Source organism: Chionomys nivalis, chromosome 13, assembly GCF_950005125.1.
Source record: "Chionomys nivalis chromosome 13, mChiNiv1.1, whole genome shotgun sequence".
Lineage (NCBI taxonomy): Eukaryota > Metazoa > Chordata > Mammalia > Rodentia > Cricetidae > Chionomys > Chionomys nivalis.
In genome coordinates, this window is record NC_080098.1 from 66,624,522 (window position 1) to 66,652,084 (window position 27,563).

General features: G+C 46.7%; 1 protein-coding gene across 4 annotated transcripts; it reads right to left on the minus strand.

The window, feature by feature from the left end:
* Nucleotides 1-389: 389 nt before the first annotated feature.
* Nucleotides 390-27,125, minus strand: Secisbp2 (SECIS binding protein 2). 4 transcript variants are annotated; one of them, XM_057787593.1, is made up of 17 exons: nucleotides 27,013-27,116; nucleotides 26,062-26,210; nucleotides 24,381-24,627; nucleotides 23,982-24,123; nucleotides 21,630-21,859; nucleotides 18,459-18,534; nucleotides 15,918-16,120; nucleotides 12,334-12,456; nucleotides 10,938-11,027; nucleotides 10,131-10,263; nucleotides 7,725-7,891; nucleotides 6,731-6,869; nucleotides 5,494-5,650; nucleotides 4,527-4,747; nucleotides 2,369-2,523; nucleotides 1,676-1,865; nucleotides 390-1,202 (listed from the first exon to the last, which is right to left on the minus strand). In XM_057787593.1, the coding sequence occupies exons 1-17, from the start codon at nucleotides 27,046-27,048 to the stop codon at nucleotides 1,099-1,101; spliced, it is 2,562 nt and encodes an 853-aa protein (XP_057643576.1). In that variant the 5' UTR covers nucleotides 27,049-27,116; the 3' UTR covers nucleotides 390-1,098. The 4 variants fall into 4 exon arrangements, with proteins under 4 accessions (XP_057643576.1, XP_057643577.1, XP_057643578.1 ...); XM_057787594.1 differs by having other exon boundaries at nucleotides 391-1,202; nucleotides 15,918-16,117; XM_057787595.1 differs by lacking the exons at nucleotides 24,381-24,627; nucleotides 26,062-26,210 and having other exon boundaries at nucleotides 391-1,202; nucleotides 27,013-27,125.
* Between the last annotated feature and the right edge of the window lie 438 nt (nucleotides 27,126-27,563).

The following is a 27,563-nucleotide window of genomic DNA, read 5'->3' on the forward strand; positions in this document are numbered from 1 at the left end:
TGACATGGACACCAAACTCATCACAGTGACAACATGGGACCAAACTGACCACAAGCTCCAGATAGCAGGCGGTGCTTGCCGCAACAAGCTCAGGCCAGACAGCCAGCCTGCATTAAGCATGCCATTTCTGACTCAGCCTCCTTTCACTTCTCAGAGACAATGCTGAGCACAACCGAATTCAGCTAACAGAATTCCCAAAGCCAGGCCATGTTTACTTGGCAGGCAGAGAGTAAAACTCTTTCCTGACACAGGGCAGACGTGGCAAAAGAGACGCAAGCGCAGGTCGAGGATTCGGCGGTCCCTGGTTCTGTGGCTGCGCATGGTGGCTGTATTAGCAGTGTGAAAGAGGCACAAGTCAGTGAGGAATCCCAGTGGGAATAACCAGTAAGACTGACACCACGGACCTAAGGTCACAGAGTCTGAGATGAAATTAAATAATCACTCTTTATTCAAAATAAATAGCCCTCTCACTTGCAGAGAAAATATGCAAGCAAGCTCTGTCCTTTTAAGACAGAAACCACATTCATCGTATGGTCATTAAAAAGATCTGTAGAATCCACACTGAAATCTACAAATTTGATATATACTGCTTCTTTGGAAAATAAAAACTAAAAGGATTAATTTATGTCAAAAAGTCATGTTAGAAACTAATTTTCTTCTGAGGCTCATTTTAGCAAATCCTTGGCAGCACAAAGTGGCAGGGCTCCAACCCCTGAGAAGGGGCCCTCCATAGTCCCCACAGGCGCACAGCCCCTGTTCCGCCTCCCCGTCACTGGTTCAGTGGCTCTATAATAGAGTGTTTCCTAGGCAGCCACAGTACCCAGGACCATGGTCTCCAGCATTTTCCAGGTCCGGTGTGCAGAGGGAACCAAAGCTGAATCACAGGCTCTTAGGCAAGGCCCTCACGAGTGTATGTATCTGTGTCCACCTGCTGGACTCAAAGAGCTACACCAGCTGCTTCCTTTGCCCTTAGGCCAGTGAATTTCCAACTCTACAGTCACATAAACTACATCGGGTCAGTAAAGAATCGAGAAGGAAGTCTTTCTCCTGCCTCCCCCATCCTTACCCAATACACAGACACACAGGCAAGAACTCTTCTTATAAATTCAAGTTCATTATCTGAGAGGTTGAGGCCTCCAGGGAGTCTTCCAGCTCCAGGGCATGCTGACTGTATGCTTCCAGATGCTTTCTCCAAATCTCAACTGCAACAGGAAAACAGCCTAAGTGACAGACACTGACAGGTCACAAAACTCCACAGAGGCAGGATGAGATGTTGCTAGCGGTGCACGGTCAGCTCTACTCACTCTTCCATACTTGGTAAGCTGGATCTCCCTTAGTGAGCAGCATCAATCACAGCCCCCAAAAGCATCAGTCAACAGTGACCCTGGCAACTTGCCCTCCCAAGTTGGTCTGAGGTATAACTGCCCTTAAGCCACCTCTATTTAGGTGGCATTTAGCTCAAATGTTAAGATTATCAAATATAAGACCTTGCAGCTTCTGACGTCTGATGACTAAGATCTCAGACGCAATGGGCAAGAGATGGATTCAGGACTGCCTGGACCTACCATAGTCCACTGTGGCAGCTAGTCTTAAGGATTCAGTGCCAAGCTGTTCTCAAACCTCCTGAGGTTCTGACTAACACTGAACGCAGAGGTCCCCTCCCCACAGCACTTACTATAGTGTGGTTCTTTTCCAGTGGAGGCGAGGACGCCTTCATCGGTGGACTGGATGGGGTCCTGTATGGGTGGGTTAGGAAGAATCTGAGGCCCAGGCTGTCCTGCCAGTTCCTGCCGCACCGTCTCCAACATGGTCTTGTATGCTTGCCGGGCAGCCATGGTCAGCTCAACCATCTTGTGGAACTGGTCCTGAGCACAAGAGAGCACATTGCAGGACAGAAAGGTAGGGGTAACAAGGGTTGTGGAGGCGCCATAGAGTGCTGCTAGGAGATGAGGAGACTAGCCAAATTTTTTGTTTTGTTTTTGTTTTTGAGACAGGGTTTCTTTGTGTAGTTTTGGTGCCTGTCCTGAAACTCATTTTGTAGACCAGGCTGGCCTTGAACTCACAGAAATCCACCTGCCTCTGCCTCCTGAGTGCTGGGAGTAAAGGCGTACACCACCACTGGCCAAATTTTTAGGCACATGGTACCTCTCGGTTGGTAATAAACCTAGAGTTAAATTCAGGACCTTCACTCGGTGCTATTATGGAGACAAAGGCTACTGCTTTCTGAGAAGATTCTGTTTTGGGATAAATTCTCTGTAGGGTCAACACAACAGAGGCTATGGTCTGCCTATTGGTAGGCTTACATTATAGGTCATGACCCCAACTTCTTCCCATGGACAAGGAGCCAGGAGGCTGGGGCTCAACTCACCTGGGCCCCATCGTAGCTGAAGATCCCCACGATGCTGACAGGAACTGCTTTGTTCAGACTACGTCCTAGAGCCTTGCGGTTAAGTGCAAACACGAAGGGGATGTTTTGCTCACAGGCGCAATCGATGATAGTGTGCAGCGTGTCGTCCAGTCCACCTGGTCAAATAAGCACAGGTCCACAGAACATGGGGTTGACGCTGACTCTGTAGAAAATGACGTACCCCACCTATTATCACAATAAGGTAGGCCGCCAGCCCTTGCCAACGCCACCCGGAGAGAGCGAGTCCCAACCACAAGGAAAAATCAGTTCTCAGACAGACACCTCCAAAATGTAAGCCACACAATTCCCATCGTGCTCAGGGAAACTAAGAATCAGCTAACAGTACTCTGACAGGTCACTGACCAACTGCCCCACACGTCCCACTCGCAGGCTGAAAACCAGAGGCGCAGAGGGGCTGGGGGCCTAGCACACTGTGCAGGCCCAGGTGTTTGGTGTGCATGGGCTCCTGGCTCCTTACTACCTTGGGCCTGCTTCTGATGAGGTACCAACACAGGGAGATGAAGGAGCACTTTACACAGGTGACAGACCTTGTCACTGGGCGCCCAACAGCACCGAAGATCACCCCAACAGAAGGGAGATCCGTCAGGGTGCTGGCGGCATACACCGCTATGTTCCAACATTTCACAAGAAGAAATGAAGAAATGACCTATTTACCTCAGAAATAGAAGACCACAGGGGTAGACTCACAAAGCCCATGAACAATTTTCAGAACATACTAACAGAGTGGAACACCTTGACCCCTGCCCTTCCCATGCGTATCTAAAGTGGCTAACTGTCAACCCCACTTGAACCCAACCTTTGTTCTTGGAATCTGATGATCTGAAGAGATCAAATGTTTACTCTACATTAGCCCTGAATTTTAAAAAATCATGGCTTCCTACAACTGGGATGTGAGAAATTTTGAAAATAGTATGGGGAAGGGAAGGGATGCGGGAGACACGCTGCATGTCCTGCCTTCTGCAGCTCTACCCTGACAGCTCCAAGTGTGGTCCTGGGCCCACAGGCTCCCCACATGCTTGTTCTCACACTGCCACTGCTCTACAGCCTTTACCTCAGAAAACTACAGAAGCACAGAGACACCCGGCTCTCACTACAGCCCTCTGCAAAGGCAGGGCTAGGCATGCAGGACCTCCATGCTAGACCCCTGACAGCAGCGTAAGAAAGGGCTGAGAGGGAGAGCAGGAGGCAGAAAGAGCTTTCCAGGGGTGTATGATTAGCCTCTACTGGGAAGCGGAGGTGTTAGGAAGCTAAAAACACACCAGGTAGTGGTACCCAAACCACTTACTTGGAGCTGTGGAAGGATATACTCCAAGGTTTCCCTAAGGGTCAACTGAGGTTGCTAGGGCAGGTAGCCCAGGCTTGCCTTTTCCATTAGCAGGCTTTGTGGGACCACTTCAGCTTGGTGTGTATAGATGTACACTGTAGACAAGAGCCAGAAAACAGTCCGCTCCTTCTCTCCCATGATCTAGCGCTACCAGACACACTGCCACAGACAAGTCACAAAACCCTGCCATGTTCTGGCTGGTGGTAATGGTGGGGGCAGCACTGAGTCAGCACAGAGGGGAGCTGCTGGGCACATGTAGGTGTCTAGCTGTTGTTGCTCCAAGGCCTGGAGTGTAAAATGGTGACCTGAGACCAAGGCTCAGGACTTGGCACCAGATCTGCACCTGTTACCTCAGTGTGACTCTGACTGAGTTAAAGGTTACACAAAAGAGAAAGGAATGGGACGGGGAGACAGTTCATGTGTTCTAAGACGTTCCCTCCACTTCCTATGAGTGAGCAGCGATGCTAAATACAGACAAAACAAAAGCAAGCAGGACCAAAGCCCCCTCCAAGGCCTCCAGCAACCCCCTGAGCTCTGGAGCGGCAGCTGGCATGGCAGAGGCACACTCTACCCTGCTGTCAGAGGACAGCCTGCTGCCTGGCCTCAGAGGAAGGCCCGTGGCCAGGGAGGGCTAAAACCAGTGCTGGACAGGGGCTCAGTTCACAGTACACTGGGACTGACTGCAAGCAAGCTGCCAGTGTGCCCACCGACTATGTGGGACTGTGAGCGCAGAACACTGGGCACTGGCACAGGAGCCTGTGGGGGTGCTGTCACCTTTGGACTGTGTCTTCTCACAGTTGGGAGAGATGATGATGCACTTCAGCTTCCTGAGCTTCAGGTGCTTCAGGACTTCCCTCAACCCCAACACGAGCCGGCGTTTGGTCTTGGCCTTGACAGGATCCTTCTGGTACATCCGGTCTTGGAAGCGCACCAGTTCCTTGAGCAGCCCCGTGACACAAGCATCTACTTCTTTACTAAGCATCTGGCTGCAGTAGCTGAAAGGAGCCGAGGCACAGGAGATGCAGACAGCATCAGACAGAAGCCATGGAGACAGCAGTACTCACTAGGAACATGCAACTACTGATAAGCCTGCGACACAAAGGCTGGATGCAGCCCTCTACTACAGGGAGAGATGCTATGGCGGCCCAGCCCTGCATGCCTTATGCAGGCCCTATCTGGCTTCTCTTCTGTGTCACCCTGCTCTAAACACTCATCTAGATAGATGAGGAACCCTGTGAAAGAGGAGGTATGAGCAATGCTGAATGCATCATACCCTAGGGAACTAAACTGAAGCCAGGTGTGGTGGCCATACTTGCAACCCCAGTATTCAGAGGCTGCAGAAGCAAGAATGTGAGTTCAAGGTCAAGACTAGCCTGGGCCACACAGTAAGTCCATCTCTCACACACAAAAAAAGTAAATACACAAGGAAGAAAGAAAGGAAAAAGAAAAGAATGGAGGGAAATAGAGAGGGAAAGAAACTTCCATGAAAGTAAAACATGGAAGGCACAGTTATTGTCACTGCTACCCACTCCAGCTTCAAAAACAGACTAGGGACACTCTCCAACCATTAGCAGAAACACACAGGAACAGGATGCCTCTGTCCCACCCCTACTGCACAACTAGTTCCGTAGTCGATTTCAAGCACAGGATTACAACATACTGTGGCAGACACTGCAGCCTGTGCAGGCGGGAGAAGTCGGAGTCAGCCCCAACCCAAGCCCAGCAGCCAATGCTCACTCACTCCCGGAACCTCCGGCTGTGGATCTTGGGGAAGGTGGCACTGCCAGGGGCGGGCTGGCAGGCCTCTGGGTCCCTCTGGAACTCTGTGGCAGTTGGCTCTTCTGACTCACCCTCAATCACAGGTGTAGAAGATACTGATTCTTCTGTTTTCTCTGAACCTTCAGAGAGGGAAAAAGAAAAAAAGAGCAATCACTGTGCACCGCTTCAGGGCCTTGCACACAGAGAGCAGCCTGCAGGGCAGAAGGCTCTTGGTGTCAGTGACACAGCAACAATCCGTCATCCTGCAGAGCCAGCCTTGGAGGAGGCAGGAAGACGTGTGGACTGCCAGAGCAGCTTTCTGTTCTGTCCTACGCCCTCTCCCCTTCCCAAGTCTGTCCACTCACTCAGTTTCACTGTGTTAAAATACAGAAAAGTTACCATTAAGTGTACAGTTCAGTGGTAAAATCTACTTTTTATGTTTGGAAACTAAAGAATAACATATTAGGAAATTTTATAAAGCAGGGTTAGCTGCCAAGCACTCAGGAGGCAGAGGCAGGCGATCTCTCTGTGTGCAGGGCCTACTGGTCTACACACTAAATTCCAGGCTAGCTAGGGTTACATAGCGAGACTATGCTTCAAACAAAAAGACCCCAGGGTTAGCAGCATGCAAGAGGCTGAGGCAGGAGGACTGCTATGGCCAGGCTCAAGAAAGGCCTAAGCTACAGTCAGTTTGAGGCTAGTGTGGTACACATGCCAGGAAAGGAGGTGCAGTCAGCATGGCACACACCACAGCTGCACCGTGCCAGGTCATAGCCCTGTGGCTGGCACCATGCTGGGGCAGTCCCTGTAGGAGGCTTCTAACTAGATGACCTGGACAGGGTCCCTGTAGTTTTCTCATGCTGTGAAAAGTCCTTTAGCCACACACGTTTGCACTACATACACTCCCTGAACGTACAACTCCGTAGAAAGTCTCTGGAAAATCATACACATGAATTTTTTATGACATCAGGTTTCAAACACTTGGTAAATATAAATAACCTTGGAGCTCCCAGCATCACACAAGACCAAACCTCAGGAAGAGGCTCTTCTGCCTGTAGAACTAGGTTGTGGAAACCACATCCTCCTGGTTCTACGGTAACGTGCATTTTACCATAAGGCCTATGTGAGGCTGGCAGCGTCACAATTTCTGCCACAGATCACCATTCTCATGGGAGCTCCCACCTGAAGGACTATTCGGATGCACACAAAGAAACTGGTACCTGCAGGGTGAAGCTGCTTGGCAGCTTGGTCACTGGCGCCATTCTCTACCTTCTGTGCATCATCACTGGCCACAGCCAGGCTCACCGCACTTTCCTGGAGTCTCTGCTGCAGTCTCTCTTGCCGTTCTTTTAGAATTATCTTAAAATTAAAAACAAAAACAAAAAAAACAATTAAAACACCTAAATACCTATACCCAAAAGATAAGTTCTTCTGCCCAAGAAATGCCCAAGTTCAGCTTGCTGAATACACCTGGTCATGGCTTTGGAGTGATGACGACTCCTTCATACCACATCTGGCATGGGCAATGCACAGTTCTCTCTGGAGACACAAGGCTCTGATGCCAGTTGTATGGCACAAGAGCCATCCACCAGACTTTTTTCTTTTCAAGACAGGGTTTCTCTGGGTAGCCCTGGCTTGTCCTAGAACTTAACTTGCTCTGTAGACCAGGCTGGCCTGAATTTGCAGTGATTCACCAGCCTCTGCTTCCCAAGTGCTGGGATTAAAGGCGTGCAGCACCACTGCTCAGCCACCACGGACATTTAAACGGACCCAGAGCACACAGCACAGGGTCAGCTGGTGGACAAAAGGCCTGCAGAGAAGCCTCCACAGTCTGGAGAGCACCAGGGGAGAAGCAGAGTGTGAGGAAGGAAATGTGATACCTACCCCCACCCCGTCTAGGTTTCTGTACTGCCACAAAGGAGTAATAATAGATTTTCTTTGCCCACACTCTCCGTCTTGTTACAAGGAGAGGGTGAAGGGTCATTTGCTAGAGAAAACTGACATAGTTTGGTCTAACATTAGTCTATAATGTAAGCCTTAAAAGCCAAAGATATGGGCTCTGTTTATGGCTCAGTGGTGGAATGCTTGCCTATGTAAGCAGTGCTCTGGGTTCAATCCCCAGAACAACCGAAAAGCAGAAGGGCTGAGTCCTTCATACAGTGCAGAGTCCATCCGTCTTCCAGCACTTTGCTTCCATGGAAACCGTCCACATACCTTCTTCAGCGAGGTGGGCTTCTTGGCCTTAGGGATCTCCCTCTGCTTCCCCTTCTTCATCAGGGGGGCACTGGAATCCAAGGGGTTGTGTGGGGTCTTCAATTGACTGGAGCGGCGGCCCCTCTCACCTGAGGAGGCGTCCTTGGAAAGGACCGGCACTGCTCCAACTGCAACAGAGTGGGGATGCCAGATGGTCCTGCTGGAGCCCCGCCCACGCACCCTCTGATACACAGCCTTTCTGGCCTCTGTCGAATCACCTCTTACTCCTTCTCACCGGCATGGGTTCTAAACAGTATTTACTCTTTATCTGGGATTACGTCGGGAAGGTCTGTCTAAAACTGCAAGGATCACACTGCTGACTTGGGCTGTTTGAGGTAGTTTGCGTTTACTACCGGTGGGTCCAGGGAAACTGCTCATCACACTCTCAGGTGGCACTGCCTCCTGTACAAGTTGCTTACTGGCATCTTAGTGACACCATTTGTCTAGCTATATTACATGGCTCTTATAAAATTCTAGTCATGCTTCTAGTTGGTTCTTGAGATTCTTGGACATAAACACGCTCCGAGTCCTACCACGGGCAGTTGATCTCTGCAATCAATACTTCTGATAACTACTCAACCCTGGAGTTGACCTCTCCCCGTCTACCCCACTTTTGGGTGCAGCGCTGTTCAACACTCTACTCCCCCCATGAAAGCCTCCTAACTCGGCTGGTCTCACGTTGAGCATGCCTCTCCTCACCACACCCTTTTCCTGTCTCTCCCTGTTCCTGCCAGTCCCTTTGCTCCCCCTAGATGAATTTATGATTTCTAAAATACCAAAGAAAAAGGGATGGTAACCAATAAACCGCCATGTGCCTTCCGCCTTGTTCCAAGAAGTCACGGAATTTGTCCCAGCATGTCCTGGGCACTCCTTTCTGGAGCATCATCTTAAAATAACCGGCGTTGCATCCATCCGACTTCACTCACACAATTCCCGAGTCACCCACACAACTTGCCCAGACAGCCGGCACTGTCTTTCTAGGTTGCTTCTCATTCTGCAGCACAACAGCTTGCATCGAAAGAGGTCTTTGGGGCAGATATGTGGCTAGATGGCCCCTATTTATGCCTGTTTGCTCGCCTGGCACCCAATGGTACAACTGAATCCAGCCCCTTATCTGTCCTCCTAAGTTGTACAGTTGAAGAAGTTTAACTTACATAAACTTCATAGCAACAAACCAAAGGGGCTGGAGATGGCTCAGCATTTGAGTGCTTGCTCTGTAATCACGAGGACTGCAGTTTGGATCCTAGAACCCATGTACCAAGTCAGGCATCCTGTGCACACCTGTAATCCCAGCTCCAAGGGGATCAGAGAGGAAGAGAGCTGGGGCTCAACAGCTTCCAGCCTAGCTGAGAAGGAAAGGTTCAGGGAGAAACCCTGTCTCAGAAGGAGTGGACAGGGTGACAGGTAATACCCACTGTCCTCTTGCCTCCCTGCACATCCAAGGCCTGTCAGGAAGGCCCCAATGAAATACTTTCATAAGAGTTGCCCTAGACAAAGTGTCTCTTCACAGCATAGAAGAGTAACTAAGACAGTAGTCTCTCCACCCCCATGGAGTGGGGTGGGGTCCCCCATGCATACAGAATGCAGTGAAGGCCCTGGGAACATAGTCTTGTCATATAAAGGGGAAACTGGGCCAGGAAATGGCTCAGCCAGTAGGAACACCTGCTCTGCAAGCCTGACAAAATGAGTTCTATCCCTGGAACCCATGACAGATTAAGAGGGACGCATCTTTAACTTTAAACTGAAGGTTCTTGATTCTTCTATCCATCCATCTACCTACCTACCTACCTACCTACCTACCTACCTACCTACCTACCTATCTATCTATCTATCTATCTATCTATCTATCTATCTATCTATCTATCTATCTATCTATCTATCTGAGACAGGGGTTTCTTTGTGTAACAGCCCTGGCTGTCCTGGAACTTGTGCTGTAGACCAGGCTGGCCTCAAACTCAGAGATCCACCTGCCTCTGCCTCCTCAGTGCTAGGATTAAGGGCGTGTGCCACCACCGCCCAGCTGGGTTCTTGATTCTTAAAGATCATATTTAACTGTAACTGGGATTTTTTGAGACGCTCTCACCGTGTAGCCCTGGCTAACCTAGCACTCCCTCCGTAGAGCACACTAGTCCACTAGAGCTTGTTTCCATCTGTGGGTGAGTAAACTATTCTGTGCCACATTATCTCAGCACCTTTCTGAAGAGATGTCCCAGTGGACTCGGCACACTTCGTTAGGATTCTACTCTCTTTCACCGTCCATGTCCATGGCTATCCCAGCACCCTCTGTGGTGGTGATAAGAACTTCCATGAGGAAGGAAATACTTACTGAACAGCCTCGGGAAGCAGCTTTGAGCCCTTGCTGCCTACCTGAGAACACCACGGGTCTGGAGGATGGCTTGGCATGCGGGGCATGCTGCTGCTTCTCCAGCGCTGCCAGCATGCCCCCCAGGTCCAGCTGCACTGGAATCTGGCTCTTCTTTCCACCAGTTTTGAAATCATTCTACAAAGCACAAATTTACAAGTTTACTCCTAATACTGGATTTTGCACACCATGATTTACACTTTGCAAAAATAAAAAGATAAAACAAAGAGATTAAAAGATTATAGAGTTCACATTACCTACTATCATTAATAGCGTATACTGAAAGCGTGTGTGAAATCTTTGGCTACAGGAGTCTGTGAAGATGGGAATGGAGGCATAGCCCTGTTACCCCAGCCCTCGAGAGGCTGAGGCAGAAGGACTGCTGTAAGTTCAAGGCCAGCCTGAGTTCTCGTGTGACACCCTGTCTCAAAAAGACTCAAATAAAAACCCTAAAAGTTTTTGTGTGAGGCTACCTGGTTGGAAATATGACTTCCCCAGCTCAGTACTGACTGGATAAGGTGAAAGAAGGAATGACCCCCTTTGGCTCAGTATGGACTGGGCTGGATAGAAGAGTGTTCCCTCTTCAGTTTCTAGGCAGTGCGTCCCCCCGTCTGACAGCAACTGTAGTCACCAAATCTTATTACACAAAGGGCAGTCTGCTCCAGCTCCACAGTGGTCCCGTTGTTTTCCTTGGAGATCCATCAGAAGGCAGGCCTCTGTGAGGACATTCAGCGAGCAGGTTCTCTCAACAGTTCCCGTAGAGGGACAGTTACATCGGGAGGAAGAGACAGTGGCTGCAATCTAACACTCACCTGCGCCTGCTGTTTACTCTGAAGTTTCGGGGACTCTACTCTGTGTCTTCTCTCAGACGCAGCTGACAGGTTGGGGAATTCCTCGGCATCCTGGGAAAAGCACACCATCAGCTTCCTACATGGGGGTGAGCAGTGCACACAAGCTCTCCCTGACTCACAACAGTTCCCAAAGGTGATTACACACATCTCCACATTGCTATCATGGAAGTTTCAGCTTTATCTTACTCTTAGAGCACAGCTCTAACACTCTTGCCCAGGTCCAGAGGGATTGCTTTGCTGCCCAGGACCTAGGTACTGCAGGAGCCCCCAGAACTGACCATACTGCCTTAACATGAGTCTATCAAAACACCTGTTCTTTAAAAGACTCATGTTTTTCAGCAGAGAAACTCAGAAATCCAAAGTCAGCAGATTTAAATATTTTGAGGCTTATGCCAAACAAGGCAATAAAGAGACAGAGGCAATAAGCTTTCTAAGAACAATTAATCATATTTTGTTGCAATTCTGTCAGCATTTTGGTTGCTCTGGGATAAAGTCATGTGGGAATTAAAAGGAAGAAGCATGCCCAGTTGACTGGCCTAAACACAACTCTCTGCCCTACACCTAACTACTATTCTGGAATGTTCCAAGACTTCTGCGAATGACTTTTCCAGTTCTGTGGGAATGTCCTGGGCAGCAGCCCTGGGAGATCCTGTGCCTACACAAACAGCAAGGACCCAAGTCTGATAGCGGAATGTGAAAAAGACAAACAGGCCAGAGTGAAATGCAGTGAGAACTGAGCTGGCTCTTTAGTGTGTGGGAACATGAATACAGGGATCCTGGGACAACAATGAATACTCCTGTGAGCTATTTCATGGGATTCTCCTGACCGAGGTCTACGAGGAACCTATGGCGTTCTACATTTCCCTTCAATAGTGAGGCACTTCACAAGATGGATACATGACAGAAAAGGAAGCCTATAAAAGCTGGCTCTGCAAGGGAAGTAGCCCAGCGACGAGAATGGAGGCGGACGTGAGCAGCACGGGACAGCAGCTACTAAGCTCCAGCCAGCTCTCTCAGCCATGTGAGGAGACAGCCTGCAACAGGCAGAAAAGGTGGCAGACAGTGAACGCTACTCTTTTCTCTTTCTGTTGACAGCTTCTCAAGTAGCCCTGGCTATCCTCTCTCCTCAAACTCTGTGTGTAGCTGAGGATGACTTTCAACCCTGATCCTCCTGTCTCTGCTTCCAATTGCTGGAATCATGGGCGTACACTACCATCCTGGAAGACTGTTAAATTCTTTTGAAGCAGGAAAAGAATTGCTAACGGAGGCAGCAGAGATCTTCGATTCAGAAGCCAGTGTGAGCCCGTGTCTGAGAAAACCACACCCGTACCACACCAAGCTTGGAGTAAACACATACTTCAATCCTTGGGGGCTCCTGAACTGCCAGGACTTCATAGTTTGATTTAGACTTGTCTTTCTTTTTCTTATTCTTTCTTGAGGTTTCATTTTGTTCGAGTTCCCCTCCTTGTGATGCTCTGGCCTAGAAAAAAATACAAAGAAAAAACTGTGGAATATAAGGGTATTTAATAGAATCTTTGACTGTTCCAGAACAAAATTAAAACAAAGTGTACCGCTTTTCTGGAGACTTGCAGACTGCTCACCATGACGTCAGGCTGTTAGAGAGCTGCTCACATTTAGGTGTGTCATTCCCGCCAGCAAGGCAGGTTTCTGTCCTCTGCATGGGTGTCAGATTCCTACGAGTCTCTGAACACAGCAAAGCCTGGCCCCATGCCTGTTAGGCTGACCCCCACTTCCACAGAACCAAGAACCTGCTGCTCCCGCCTGAGGCTGCTGTGCCCTGGCTTTGGGGGCTCTTAGACTTCCTGCCCATGCTTGGATTGGTCATTGTGTCTGACCCAGTTCATTTCTTTCTCCATCTGTCTGGTGACTTGCTGGGTTTTCTCTTGAGAGCACTAACCCTTCTGCTGAGTTATGTATCTGCAAACTTTCAGCCTTTTCCATGAGACTGAACTCATCAGCACAGCGATGTTTTTAGAACTCCTCTATCCCAGGAGCATTCACCCATCAGAAGAAAAGGCTCAGCAGGAAGAATGAGCACTCTTACCAACCCAGCCTGTTATGTTTAAAAGACCACTTTTAAGGGATTGTAAAAATGCCAATTATGTTTTGTTTTTAAATTAGATAAAGTTTGGGATGTAGCTTCATGGGAGTACATATGCTAAGTGCTGGGATTGATTTCCAGTTCCCAAAGAAAGGAGGATACAAATACAAAATGAAACTCAGGAAAACAATCCCCTCTGAACATGTTTATGTTTTGATGCCTGTAGTGGGATATACAATAACCTACTAGTGTGGGCTTCCCTAAGGGGCAGAAATTAAGAACCACAGACCAGGGCCTGGACACAGGGTTCAATCCCAGAACCAAACTGAAAAGTCACATGTACTTTTAAAAAATTCAAAGAGGTATGGAAGAGAACAATGTTCAGATGACTAAATTCTTGTAATAACAACTGGCATTTGCATAGAAGAACTCACAACAAAGAAGGTTCCAGAGGAAAAAAAGTTTATCATCTAAATGACTATTGTTCCACTCCTTAAAATGCAAAGTCCCTCCGCAGGACCTGGCTCCACACTTTGTGGCCCAAGCTAACCTGAAACTAGGTATATACCCCACTGACTTCAAACCTGTGACAATCCTCCTGCCTCTGCCTCCCAAGTGTTGAGATTATAAGTGTCAGCTGTCATGTTTTGTCAAACAAGATCTTAACTCTCTCTTTTTTTTTAAAGATTTATTTATTTTCTGTTTGAGAGCTCTACTCGCACATATGTCTGCAGGCCAGAAGAGGGCATGAGATCCAACTATAGATGGCTGTGAGCCACCATGCTGCTGGGCATTAACTCAGGATCTTTGGAAGACCAGCTGGTGTTCTTAACAGCAGAATTTTCTGTTTGGTTTCTTTTTAATTTTAGATTTTTAAGGCAGGGTCTTAACTATGTAACTCTTGGCTATCCTGGAACTTAACTTTGTAGACCAGGCTGGCCTCAAACTCACAGAGATCCGACTACCTTTGTCCTAAGTGTTGGGATTAAAGGCTTGCACAATGAAGCAAAAACCAATTATTTAAAAAAATTCTGAAACAGATTCATTCCTCTATTTCCTCACTGAGTGCACCATGACCGGTTACCTAATCACTCCGGCCACCATGCCCTTCCTGCCATGATTACCCTCAAACTCTGAGCCAAGCAGACACTTCTTCCAAAACAAAAACCTCAATAAAAACCTGTTAACCGAAAAGGCCCAGATCCCTTACTATGTATTAGAAAACTGGCTTGGATGGCAATCTGGAAGCTACAACCAATAACCAGACAGAAGGCTGCTGTGCACCTGTACTCGGTCACTGGAGAAGGAAAAAAAAGGAGGGGGGCAAAGAGCTCACACTTGCAAACCCAGCTCTTGGAGACCCAGATCTATGCCAGCCTGGGCTACCATGTCCCTGGTGCATGAGCTGACTTTTTGGAACCTTTAAAGCACTTTAAAACAAAAGACTCTTTAAAAAGAAATGCATTAGTTTAAGTGGGGGGGAGGAGAACATATTCTATCTATTTATCTATTCTGAAATCTTATAATAAAGTGAAATTAATATCATGTACCAGGTGATCACAAAATCTGAAATTCAATTATTTTACTACTATTATTTACTACTGTTTTAGTTTTAGTATATATAATGTTCTTTAAATGCAAATGAAAAAAGCTAAAGGAAAAAGCTGCATCAACAAACACACACACACACACACACGAGCATAAACTTATGGCAGTGTCATTTCTTTCTTTCTTTTTTTTTTTTCGAGACAGGGTTTCTCTGTGGTTTTGGAGCCTGTCCTGGAACTAGCTCTTGTAGACCAGGCTGGTCTCGAACTCACAGAGATCCACCTGCCTCTGCCTCCCAAGTGCTGGGATTAAAGGCGTGCGCCACCACCGCCCGGCCGCAGCGTCATTTCTTTATAGAATTCGAGAGCTGTGAGTATAGCTGTGGTAGAGTGCTAGCATGTTTAAGGTACACACAGTCTCTCCCTCTCTCTCAACAAATAAAAATATAAACACTCCACATGGTTGCAGTCGTTTTTTATTAAATTCTATTAATTTTACATACCAACCACAGCTTCCCTCCTCCTTCCTCCTGTTCCCTCTCCCCAGCTCCTTCCTACCCTCCCCTCATCCAGTCTTCAGAAAGAGTAAGGCCTCCCATGAGAGTCAACACAGCATGGCTTATCAAGGTGAGGCAGGGCCAAGCTCATCCCCCTGCATCAAGGCTGAGCAAGTCATCCCCCCACTTCCCTAGGGAATAGGTTCCAAAAAGTCAGCTCATGCACCAGGGACAGATCCTGGTCCCACAGCTAAGGGCCCCACAAACAGATCAAGTTATACAACTCTCACTCAAATGCAGAGGGCCTAGGTCGGTCTCATGTGGTTGCAGTGTTTTAAGACACCTCTCACATATAAAAGCTCTCTTCTTTCCTGACAAATATCCCATTCTCTTGTCAAGGCTCAAGTACAAGAAGCTCATGCTGGCCAGTATGGGATGGACTGCAGCACTCTCAGTGAGGAGGGAAGGAAGGTACCTAGCTGGGGCCACAGCAGACCCACAGACTCTGCCGTGAGACACGCCTCATTGTCCCTTTTTCCTACTGTGTACTACATAAACTCTACCACCCAACCATGCTTCAGTGCACAGGTCAGAGGCACCACATCTATTACACATTACTGTAAGCAGGCAACTCCAGAGCTTTCTCCAAGTCTGTCACCAATAAGTACTAACTGCCCACTCTTTTTCCAGCCCATGACTCTTAACCATCTTAATTGGTTTTTTTGGAGACAAGGATTTGCTATATAGCCTAGATTGCCCTTGAATTTACAATTCTCCGGCATCAGCCTCCCAAGTGCCACCACCGCAGCCCCACCCTGTCTCTAGTGATGCGTACCTCTGCGGTAGGATGAACACACTTCTCCCTGCTGTAGGAAGGATCTGATAAAGCCTCAGATGTCACACTGACATGCTTAGCATCCGCTGATGAAGCAGTCTTCTTCAGGCTTATTACGGAAGCAATGTTTCCAGTTGCTGCTGCTGATCCTGAAGACACTGTCTGCCGAACAATATAACCCATTGGTGTCCAAGATAACTCTGCTTAAAGATAACCGCAATTACTAAACAATTTCAACGGTAAACAGGAGTTTCTTGATTATTCAAAAATGCACTGTGTGATAATCAATTATCCACAACATAACAAAAAGAATAGAGTCTAGAATACCATCCTGGGAGACTGCAGTATTTACCAACTAGCTGTCCAGAATACCCTAGAACCATAGCACTTGCTGACTGTCCAGAATACTACCTTAGAACTACAGTACCCACTGACTGTCCAGAACACCCTAGAACTACAGTATCCACTGACTGTCCAGAACACCCTAGGACTACAGTATCCACTGACTGTCTAGAACATCTTAGGACTACAGTATCCACTGACTGTCCAGAACACCTTAGGACTACAGTATCCACTGACTGTCCAGAACACCCTAGGACTACAGTATCCACTGACTGTCCAGAACACTATCTGAGAACTACGGTATCTACTAACTGTCCAGAACACCCCTAGAACTACAATATCCACTGACTGTCCAGAACACCCTAGGACTACAGTATCTACTGACTGTCTAGAACACCCCTAGAACTACAATATCCACTGACTGTCTAGAACACCTTAGGACTACAGTATCCACTGACTGTCCAGAACACCTTAGGACTACAGTATCCACTGACTGTCCAGAACACCTTAGGACTACAGTATCCACTGACTGTCCAGAACACCTTAGGACTACAGTATCCACTGACTGTCCAGAACACCTTAGGACTACAGTATCCACTGACTGTCCAGAACACCTTAGGACTACAGTATCCACTGACTGTCCAGAACACTATCTGAGAACTACAATATCCACTCTACTGGTTTTTCTTCTAGAAGAATGCATGCATGCTTAGTCTCTTCCCTTTCAACTTATAAATTAATTATTTGCCTAAATTTATTAACTTGGAGACCACAGATTGGTAGGCAAATAAGTTTTGGTTAAACAGCAACTCACAAAATACTCGTGTGGCAAACACAGAATTAGAGAGTGCAGATCCACTTTGGGCCTACTAATCTTGCTCTGTGCCTGTAACAGCAGAAGTCAAGGATCTGTAGACCTGTGCTGTCACAGGGACTGGCAACTAACTGCATTACAAATGTGAGCACACCAAAGCTGCCCCTCAGCTGCCCATGAAGCTCTACATAGACACCAAACAAAAAGACATCCCTCACCAAGGGATGACAAATGCCTGTCAGTCACATGACCCACACTACAGAGCAACTGAGACAGCCTTGGCAGTGAAGAACTGACCTGGGATGTACCATACTGAACTCAAGAACACAAGAGCCCATGTACTGAGGAATGGTTTGGACTTTTTTTCTAGGACAAGTTTCTTTCTTTCTTTTTTTTTTTTTTTTTTACATTATTTATTATGTATACAGTATTCTGTTTGCATGCCAGAAGAGGGAATCTGATCAAATTACAGATGGTTGTGAGCTACCATATGGTTGCTGGGAACTGAATTCAGGACCTCTGGAAGAGCAGCCAGTGCTCAAAACCTCTGAGCCATCTCTCCAGCCCTAGGGCAAGTTTCTATAACCATCTCAGAAGTACGATTTCCTCAATGCTTTCTAAATACCTGGCTTCCTGAACAGGCTGCTGAAAGCCCGCCAAGTTACAATCAACTTCCTGGCAGGAGAAATGCCCAGTAGCCTCCCTCATTCCTCGCTTTAAGGAGTGTACTCTGTAGTGCGCCAAAGGCAGAAGAGCCAAACACCAAACCGGACCACGGAGCTACATGATAAGAAAGTATAAAACAAGGCTACTCTAGTCACAGTCTTTTAATTATAGGAAAGGTTATTATTTTATAAAAACAAACTGTCTATTATTTTTAAGTGGAGAGTCTGTTGTTTCATGAGACAGAGTCTTACTGTGAAGACTAGGTTATCCCAGAACTATTGAAGACCAGGATTGCCTTTGAATTTGTGGAATCGTGTCTTGCCGTAGTCTCCCAAAAACTGGGGTTACAGGCCTGGCCATAAAATAGTATTTGTTTTAAAATCTGATTTAACTTTGAATAATGCCAATATTAACAGTTATCGCTTAAATATATTGATGCCCTGGGACTCTAACATTTTAAAGGTATACTATATCCTACAGTACTGAAAGTCCTCATTCTTGGGTTCATAAAATTCCCATTTACCAAGACTTCTGTTCATTTAGAGTATGGCCTCTCATTTTACACTAATTGTCATGAATATGGGCGCCAATATTCTCAACTAACACTGGTGCTAGTTTTCAAAAACTCCTTAGCTGTCTTAGAGCTTCAAAACTAACAACACTTAATGACACTGGCATTAAATGTGTTTATAAAACAGCCATTGTGTGGTCCCTCTTACCTCGTGTACATGGGGAACTGGCGGCAGCATTGTCAGCTACAGCTCCATCTGTGGGATTGGTCTTCACCATCTCACCCTACAAAAAGCCCAGCCAGTATTAGGTGAGTCATTCACAACAATACAGAATTGCACACCTTGTAGAATGGCCAGGTTACACAACACAACAGTGACACTCTGGGGTAGGGATGCAGGCTGCTCACTCACTGCTGGGGAGGCTCCCCATGAGGCCACTGGGGAAAGAAGGCAATGGCCCATATCTGAGCTGACAACGCAGACCAGTGTATATTATCAAGGGAAAGCAGCTACGGAATGTGTGATCCCAACTCCTCAATGTTCCAGAAAAGACAGATGATCAGAGGCTGCAGGGCTTGGTAGAGACTAACAGGTGGAACATCATCTTCAGGGCAAAGAATACTCTTCCTGATACAATGATGGACACATGTCATTCCAGGTCTGTCCACCTGCAGTGACCCAGATGTCAGTTGGGAGGGCCAGGTTAGTGGCATGCCCATGAAGCTGCATAACTGTAACACACAAGCGTGGGCTGACATGGAAGCTGGGGATGAATGGGGCAGGCAGCATATGAGAAAGTCTGTCCCTACCTCTCTATTTGCTGTGATCCTAAACCTGCTCTAAATAGTCTCATTAAAAATACACAGCCTGGTCTACTTCCAGTATAGCCAGGGTTACACAGAGAAATCCTATCTTGATTAATAAACAAAAAATTTCAAATATCTAAGTAACAGGGAAAGTTAACTACTTTTTTCCAACAAACTTTCCCAAGTCTACAGCTTAGATATACCTTCAACTTCTCTGCCTGCAATGTAAACATTGTATACTGTTTTCATATAGGTCCCAATAACTACATCATAGTACTTTAAATAACATGCAACTTTTTTATATACCATCAAGAATGAGTAAGAGTTGCACGTGGTGGTGTATGCCCACATGCACTTACAAACACAAACAAATGTAAAAACCAAATAAACAAATTATGTATCTGCCTACCCCATAAAAAGCTTTTCAGGACAGTATCCCAATAGTTCTCTAATTCTTAAAATTCAACGGTACAGCTGGGTGTGGTGGCAAAGGGCTTTAATCCCAGCACTTGGGAGGCAGAGACAGGTGGATCGTTCCAGGACAGTCAGAGCTAGATATTAGACTTTCTCTCAAAAAACAAACAACACTACCTGCTCCCCCAAAAACTCAATGGTCCTAAAATGAATGTTCACATATCAAATATAAAAAAGTACATCAAATCAAAATAAAACATCCACAAAGCCAAAAAAGCCTGTGTCCTCTCAGGAAGCAGGCTGCCTCCTTTATTGACGTTAGGGCATGTGGTGATGTTTGGTGCAGGATGCAAGGACATCACAATGCACCCCAGAGTAACTGCAACCCCTGCATATGCAGATAGATTCACTGTAAATGTGCATGGAAATGAGCTGCCATGTGGGTGTTGACCCCAGGTCCTCTGAAAGAGCAGCCAGTGCTGATAATCACTGAGCCATTGCTCTAACCCTTAAAGTTTAAATGATTTTTAGGATCATATATTTTACAAATTCATCCATTTGCTGTTTTATTATTTCAGTATGGTCAGTAACCTAAATTACAATTATTAAAACAAAGCCTAGGTTCGGGACATTGCTCAGCAAGTGAGCATTTGCCTATCACTTGTCAGCACCTGTGCTTATCCTCAGCAACACACACACAAAACAAAAACATCTGCGCTTTTCATAAATACAACTGGCAGCTCACAAAGACCAATGGAAACTATAAACAATTTACTTAATCAAGATGGTTTAAGTGAATTGTAACTAGTAATAGGATAAATCCAAAAGAAACAGTTGTTGCCGGGCGGTGGTGGCGCACGCCTTTAATCCCAGCACTTGGGAGGCAGAGGCAGGCGGATCTCTGTGAGTTCGAGACCAGCCTGGTCTACAAGAGCTAGTTCCAGGACAGGCTCCAAAACCACAGAGAAACCCTGTCTCGAAAAACCAAAAAAAAAAAAAAAAAAAAAAAAAAGAAACAGTTGTTGTCAAATACTTAATAAAATGTGAAAAAAAAACTCCAAAAGATTTTTATTTAATTAAATTTATTTATCTATCTTTGGTTTTTCAAGATGGGAATAGATGCATGGTTTTATTTTTCTTCTTTGTTTCCATGCTGTCTAGTACCCTTCTCTCTCTTGAGCAGGAATCTGCCACAAGTTAACTTATGGATGGAATCTTGAATGTCATCCCAGAGGCTCCTGTGCTGGAGCACTGTCCCCTGAGCTGGCGGTCCTGTTTTAGGAGACTGTGGAACCTTCAGGACACAGAAACTGAAGGCTGGAAGTAGGGTCACCTTTTCTGAAGGTTATAACCTGCTCTGGTTGAGATGCACAGGTTCCTGTCCATATAATGAGAACAAGTCACCTCCTCACAATCCACCACACTTTATCATTATGATGCATTGTACCCTCTGAAGCCATGAACCAAACTCATCTTCCGTCACTTTCAATGTTGGGTATCTTGGTCATAGCAAGTAAAAGTAACTAACAAAATAATCCACCACTTTTCAGTCCCTAGAATTATGAGTCAATCTTTGGAAAACAAAATGGTTTAATTTGGTGGACTAAAACTTTGAGACCATTGCAGTAACCACTGCTGAACTTACTGTTATTAATGAGACTGAGTTAGAGTTAAAAAGCCTAGCCACTTCAGAAGCTGTCTCAGCTAAGTTTTAAACTTAAGTATTTCAATTTTTAATTTCCATATTTTTACTTCTTTGTGTATCGGGAGGTGGTTTTCAAGGGCCACGGGGCATGCTTGGAGGTCAGTGGATAACATCTGAGTCACCACACTTGACTATCTCTTCAAAGTCTGTGAGACTGTGGTGCTAGAAGGGGTGCTTTAAATGGACTCTACCAGAACCCCCCCTTTCTGATGTGCCACGCTTTGCTTTGCCTACCAGGTTTCAAGGGCACACATCAGGTGATCCTTTTGGAGATCAGCTCCAGACGTTACAATCTTGTTATCATCAGGCTAGCCAAATGCAAATCCAAGGTCTCTTCCTAGTACCTTTCCCTAGCAATCTGGTGTGATTTAACATACGAAGTGTTTCAAGTGACAGAACACAAGGGCGTTTGCAGAGGACAGAGAAGACAGACAGACAAGCCCTTCCACTCACCTCTACCATCTCTGCAGCTGGCTTGCCTACTTCTCCCAAGAGAGGCATGTTACTGGCAGCTGAGCCAAGAGGCCCCCACCTGGGCTGCTTCCGTGTCTCTGGCATGTTACTGTTCTTTGGACTCTGCAGTTCAGGAAAGTCCAACCTGCGAAATTCAAATTCAGGTTTGGAGGTAGATGTAGTTTTTTCAAGGACTCTGGACTTCCGGTCTGTTCGTTTGTGACAACCATCTGTAATAAGAGGATGAAAAGTTGGGATAAAAGTCAGGATACAGCTTGCTCATTAGCACTCAAGCCTGAACTTCAGAAAACAAGTGGATACAGCAGGCTGACGTGAACATACAGCTCGTTCTACTGCTAACCCTCTTTACAGCAGCGCTGTGTACAGATGACGAGAGCCATCCACCGGACTGCACATTTCTGGACTAACTCTAAAGCTGGTGAGACAGTCAAGCCTGACTGCACAGCTGAGCATCTTTAATTCCTCATGTTCCGGAGATGGGCAAACTTAGGGATGCCTCACCGATTTCCTGTAAGTAATCAACGCCCCCCTTCTCATCTGCTGGAGTAAAGTGGATGGGGACTGCTGTATGGGAAGAGCTGTGAGCCTCTTCCCATACTTCAGTGCCAGGATAGTGAGATGGCTACAGCTTATGAAGCCCCTCAGCAAATTATAAGCCCAAAGTTAGTACATTTAACACTGACAATTCCACACTTTCGCGTGCCAGGTGGTTCATAAGTAGAGTTGATGAGAATAGAAAAACTTATTAAACCAAGTGCTAGAATTAGAATTACACATGTAAGTTCATAGCCCTGGTTAAATATACAAAAAAAAAAAAAAAAAAAAAAAAGCTGGGGGGTGCGGAGATGGCTCAGAGGTTAAGAGCACTGGCTGCTCTTCCAGAAGTTCTGAGTTCAATTCCCAGCAACCACACGGTGGCTCACAAACATCTGGTGTCCTCTTCTGGCCTGCAGGCATACATACAGGCAGTGTGTACTGTGTACATAATAAACAAATAAATCTTTAAAAAACAAAACAAACAAAAGGAAACAACAAGAACAATAAAAAAGCTATAAGCCAGGTGAAGTGGTACACACCTTTAATCCATTTGGGAGGCAGAGGCAGACGTTGAAGGCCAGACTGGTCTATACAGTGAGTTGCAGGACAACAAGAGCTACACAGTAAGACCCTGTCTCAAAACAAATCGAAACCAAATGAAAACCCAACCAAACAACAACAAATCAAAAGCTGTAAATCATTATAGAAATAACTGGGGGCTGGAGAGATGGCTCAGCAGTTGAGAGCACGGACTGCTCTTCCAGGGGACCTGGATTCAATTCCCAGCACCCACACGGCAGCTCGCCACTGCCTGTGACTCTAGCTTCAGAAAGTCTGACATCTTCACACAGACAGTGCACATCAAATAAAAATAAGTTGGGGATTTAGCTCAGTGGTAGAGTGATTTCCTAGCAAGCACAAGACCCTGGGTTCAGTCCTTAGCTCTGAAGAAGAAAAAAAAATCTTAGCTCTTCGCTAGGCTGTCTTGAAAAACCAAAGGAAACAAACAACAAACAATTCTAAGAAAGGAAAAAGGAAAATTGTTGTGTCTATGGTCAAACAGTACTAGTAGATGACTTATAGGAAGAACAGATGCAGCTGGGAACACTCTAAAGACTCAGGCATAAGAGATCTTAAAAATAGCTTTTCCTAAGCATAGTGGTCCACGTTAATAATCCCACCACTTAGGAGGCTGAGGTAGGAGGATCGAGAAAGTTCAAGGTCAGTGTGATCTATACAGTAAGGCCTGGTCTTGAAACTAGAAACATAGATTATCAGGTAGACTCCCTAGTTTTCAGCCAGGTGCGAACAGAAATTTTCTAGCTGGGAGATGCACGTGTAATCTCCAGTAACCAGAGTGCCCAGGTTTGGTACTATTTAGCATGGCATTTTAACTATGGTCAAGTCCTATGGTCAAGTCACTTAAAGTGAGCCTTCAGAATGGAGATGCAGTTTAGGAGTGAGCAGGGACACACAGTGTAAAGACTCCGGTTGTGATTTAAACTAAGGGCATGTTCTGACCTTGGGGTCATCACCTGCACGCTATGTAGTGGTCCTAACAGGCTACGGAACCTCTGAGTATACAATGCAACATATCCCACGCTGTATTGACCTCTTCCAGCCCTACTATTGCTTGAGAGAAGCAATGTCTAGAAACCACAGTAGGTATTTTTGGCCTCAGCTAGGCCAGGCTCCAGGGCACATTTCTTGGAGCAGTCATGATAAGCAGCCCGCAGGGATAGTACTGTTTCAGGAAAGTGTCAGATTGGCACTAGACAAGGTCGTTAGTTTTACCTGATTTCAAACTACCCTCGGCGCGAGCGGACAGGTGACAGGAACCTCTAGCTGTTCTCATCTCGGATGGCACCGTGCCGTCAGCTCTTCTGCTGTTTGACTTTTGCGCGTCACATGTTCTTCTCTCATCAGAGTACTTTTTCTGCAGAAGAGATTTTAAGAAAAGTATGAAATAAAAAACCTACTACCACACTGAGAAAGAAACTTTAGTCCAGTAAACCAGTAAGCATTCACATTTTAAGCATTTAAGGAAAGAATAGATCAAACCATTGGTAAAAAAGGCTACTTATCACAAAAAGGTAAGCAACACTTAAATGTCACTCAACACACTAATTTCTTACATTTTAAACACTCAAATGATCAGGGTCAGGACACTACAAAAGCACAGCATTTCCTCACCTTCAATACACCTTTTGCGTCCTGAGGAGGGCACATATGCTCATTTCGGGGCTTTGCTGTCCGAAAGCCCGGGTGACACTGTGCTTGGCTGTAATCACACTGCAGGGCTGGCACTGAGCAAGCACTCTGCGCAGACTCAAGGGCATAAGTGGAACGGGCAAACGGATGCAGGGAGAGCTCAGAAGATACGTACTGCGCTGGAAATGCAGGGGCTCTAAAGGCCATGTCTTCAGGATAAACTTTTTGTCTAAAAAGTGTAAATTTCAGTTGCAGATTTCATAACACAAACCAAGGACATTAATTTTTTTGTAAGACAATAGTTTAAACCTTTTATTTTTTTAGGGTCATTTACTCTAGCACTGGAAAGTCCCCTACCAACAACGGAATGTGAGCTAGAGAGATGGCTCAGTCAGTAAAATGCTTGCAGCAGAAGCCAACGACCTGAGCTTGGGCTTCAGAGCCTGGGAAAGCAGTGTGCGGCAGTGTGTCTGGAACTCCAGCCCCGAGTGGGGAAGAGCAGACCCTTGGGCTCACGGGTCAACCGGTCCAGACGACTGACGAGCTTAGTGAGGCTCTTTCTCAAAAAAATGGAAGAACAACCAAGGATCAACATCAACCGCGGGCTTCCACATGCATGTGCACACATGTGCACATTCACTCACACGCACAACACACATGTGCATGTACATACATACAATCAAACAGACCCTCTTTCTCTTCCTACAAAGGCTGTTGCAGACCTTCTGTTTAAAACTAATGAACTAGGCAGCTGGGCAATAGAGCTCATTGGCACACAGCTTTCGTAAAATGCTCAAGGCCATGGGTTTAATCCATATCACCACAAAACAAGTAATCTGAAGTTAAAAAAGAAGTTCAGACGGATGTCAGCACAGTAAGAACCTGTGCCAACAGTCTGTCCTTACTGTCAGTCAAGTACCTGACACGGCCTTGGTGGCCCTGGACTCAATAGCCTTTGGCCATTCCCTTTGCTGAGGAGTTGCCCTACTGCCTGCTCAGCCTCTTTCCAGGACCTCAGGATCCTTCCCGCGTCAACCCCTCCACCAAATCCTGCACTGTGCTGTGACTGCCCGAGCGGATACAACACAGCAGAGGCCAGGAGTCACACCAGATGGGCGCCTTAATCATTATTTAGTAGACTAGGGGTTTAACCTGAGGCCTCGTGTATGACAGAGCTCTCCACGGAGCTATAGAACTCCGGTATATTTTTTACTTTGAGACAGGCTCTTGCTAAGTTGCCCAGTCTGGCATCTGGTATCTATCTGACCTTTCCTTTGTCCCCTTCCCATTTACCCTTCCTTATTGCCATTTCTTTCTCCAACACAAATGCAAGTTTGGTTCAGTTTTGCTCTGGTGGCTCTTAGGATCAGGCCCAGGGCCTGCCAAACAGCAAGCAATCACTCTTCTGCTGAGGGGCATCCTCGGTCCCTAAATGTTTAATCATCAACAACTTTCTAAGAGTCCAGTACTCTCTGTCCTTCTTGACTGAATTTTCAGCACACAAGAGTTAAGCTAAGATCCAGTTCCTCCTGGTCGAGGAGCCTCCTTTCCTCCCCTGCAATAGGTTGGTATCAGTGTTTCAGAGTATGTGGGGGTATGTGATTACCAGTGTCTCCAGGAAATAATCCTTTTACGTAAGGCAAGGCTTTTAGAAAATACATACTTAGTCGCCGGTGATTCCTGCACAAATGGGTAGTAAGTGGCTGCGCAGCCAGGGAAGACACACGCTTCTGAGGGCTCTGACCACGCCACATTGAGCCCAGCAAACTTAGGGACAAATGGTTTGACATCAGCTGACAACTTGATGCTATCCTGAGGAAGAAAGGGTGGGTTGGGCTATAACACACTGAGATTTGCCAAACGCAGACAAACAAAAATCAAAAGAAAGCTGCTCTATTCTTCTAACAGGTCCAATGCTTACTAAAAGGTGCACAGCAAAGACAGAAATTCCTTTAGCATCAATATCTCCTTAATGATTTTTTATTAGGAAAAGACATTTACTGGATTTTAAAAGTGAAATTCTGACCCTGAATTAAAGTTGAAGCAAATCCAACATTGTTATGTAATAAGAACCATAACTTAGGACGATTCTGAGGATTTAAACTCGGAGACCGTTATTTTTACCTTTCTCATCTTTATGCATGAGATACATAAGAATCCTGGATCTACTGTAGCCAAATACACCCAGGGAATGATCGAAACTCCAGTTTATAAAACACATTGCTGAAATTTATTGCCACTGAATATTTCAACAAAAAGCACCAAATATTTGATTTGTACTTAGTAAACCACATAGAACCTTTGCGGAAAAAAAATCATCTCACGGCCACAAGTCCCTGGAATTCAAAATTGAGCTTTGTCTTGCAGTTACTACGCAGTTATTCTGACAACTTCATCACCGTGTTTGGCCGATTTAGAGTGGGTTTCTGAGCGCGCCGGTGCGCCATCTAGCGGTCACGCAGGGTGCGGACGCGGGTCTGCGGAGCCGCGGGCCGTAGGCGGCCTCTGTGGCATCACTCCACGGGTCGGGTCGTGGGAGGGCCAAGCCGCCCCGCCCCAGACCTCAGCCCTGGCGGCCCCGCGCGTGTACCTATGGCCGCAGCCAGCCCCTTACCTTGCCTCCGGACTCCCGCGGCCGCTCCGACGCCATGGCGGCCACGGAAGAGCCCGCGCTGTGAAGCGAGCGGCGGGGCCAACCAACGACTCGACGTTAACCAACGACTCGACGTTTCCGCCTACCGGCGCTGCAGCGACAGGATGTACGTCACCGAAAGGCGACGGAAGCCTTTTTATGGCGGAAGTGCTTGGCGTCCGGGTGTGCGGGCAGCACGTGGGAACAGACCGGGGCAGCTGCTTTTGGAAGTGGCTTCTGGGCAGCCTCTAATGTGCGGCTGAGCTTATGTGGGCTGGGCGGGAGGCCTGGCTCTCTAAGTGCCCTAGCTATACCCTCACCGCGGTGATGCAGGCTCATGGAGGAGAGAGGGAGGCCAGGAACATTGGCAGTGTGGACTTTATAGGGCAAGATAGGTTGTCAAAGTGTGGAGGTGGAGCATGCCTTTAATCCCAGCCCAGGAGGGCAGAGGCAGGCTGATCTCCGAGTTCGAGGCCAACGTGGTCTAAGAGAGTTCCAAGACAGCCAGAGCTGTTGTCCCACAGGGTTACCGT

Bases quoted from the DNA above. Each gene is read 5' to 3' on its own strand.
- Secisbp2 (XM_057787593.1), bottom strand. From the start codon at position 27,048: ATGGCGTCGGAGCGGCCGCGGGAGTCCGGAGGCAAG. The intron at 26,211-27,012 runs GTAAGGGGCTGG...TTTCTTCCTCAG, and splicing joins CGCGGGAGTCCGGAGGCAAG to GATAGCATCAAGTTGTCAGC. The intron at 1,203-1,675 runs GTAAGTGCTGTG...TTCCTGTTGCAG, and splicing joins TGGAAAAGAACCACACTATA to TTGAGATTTGGAGAAAGCAT.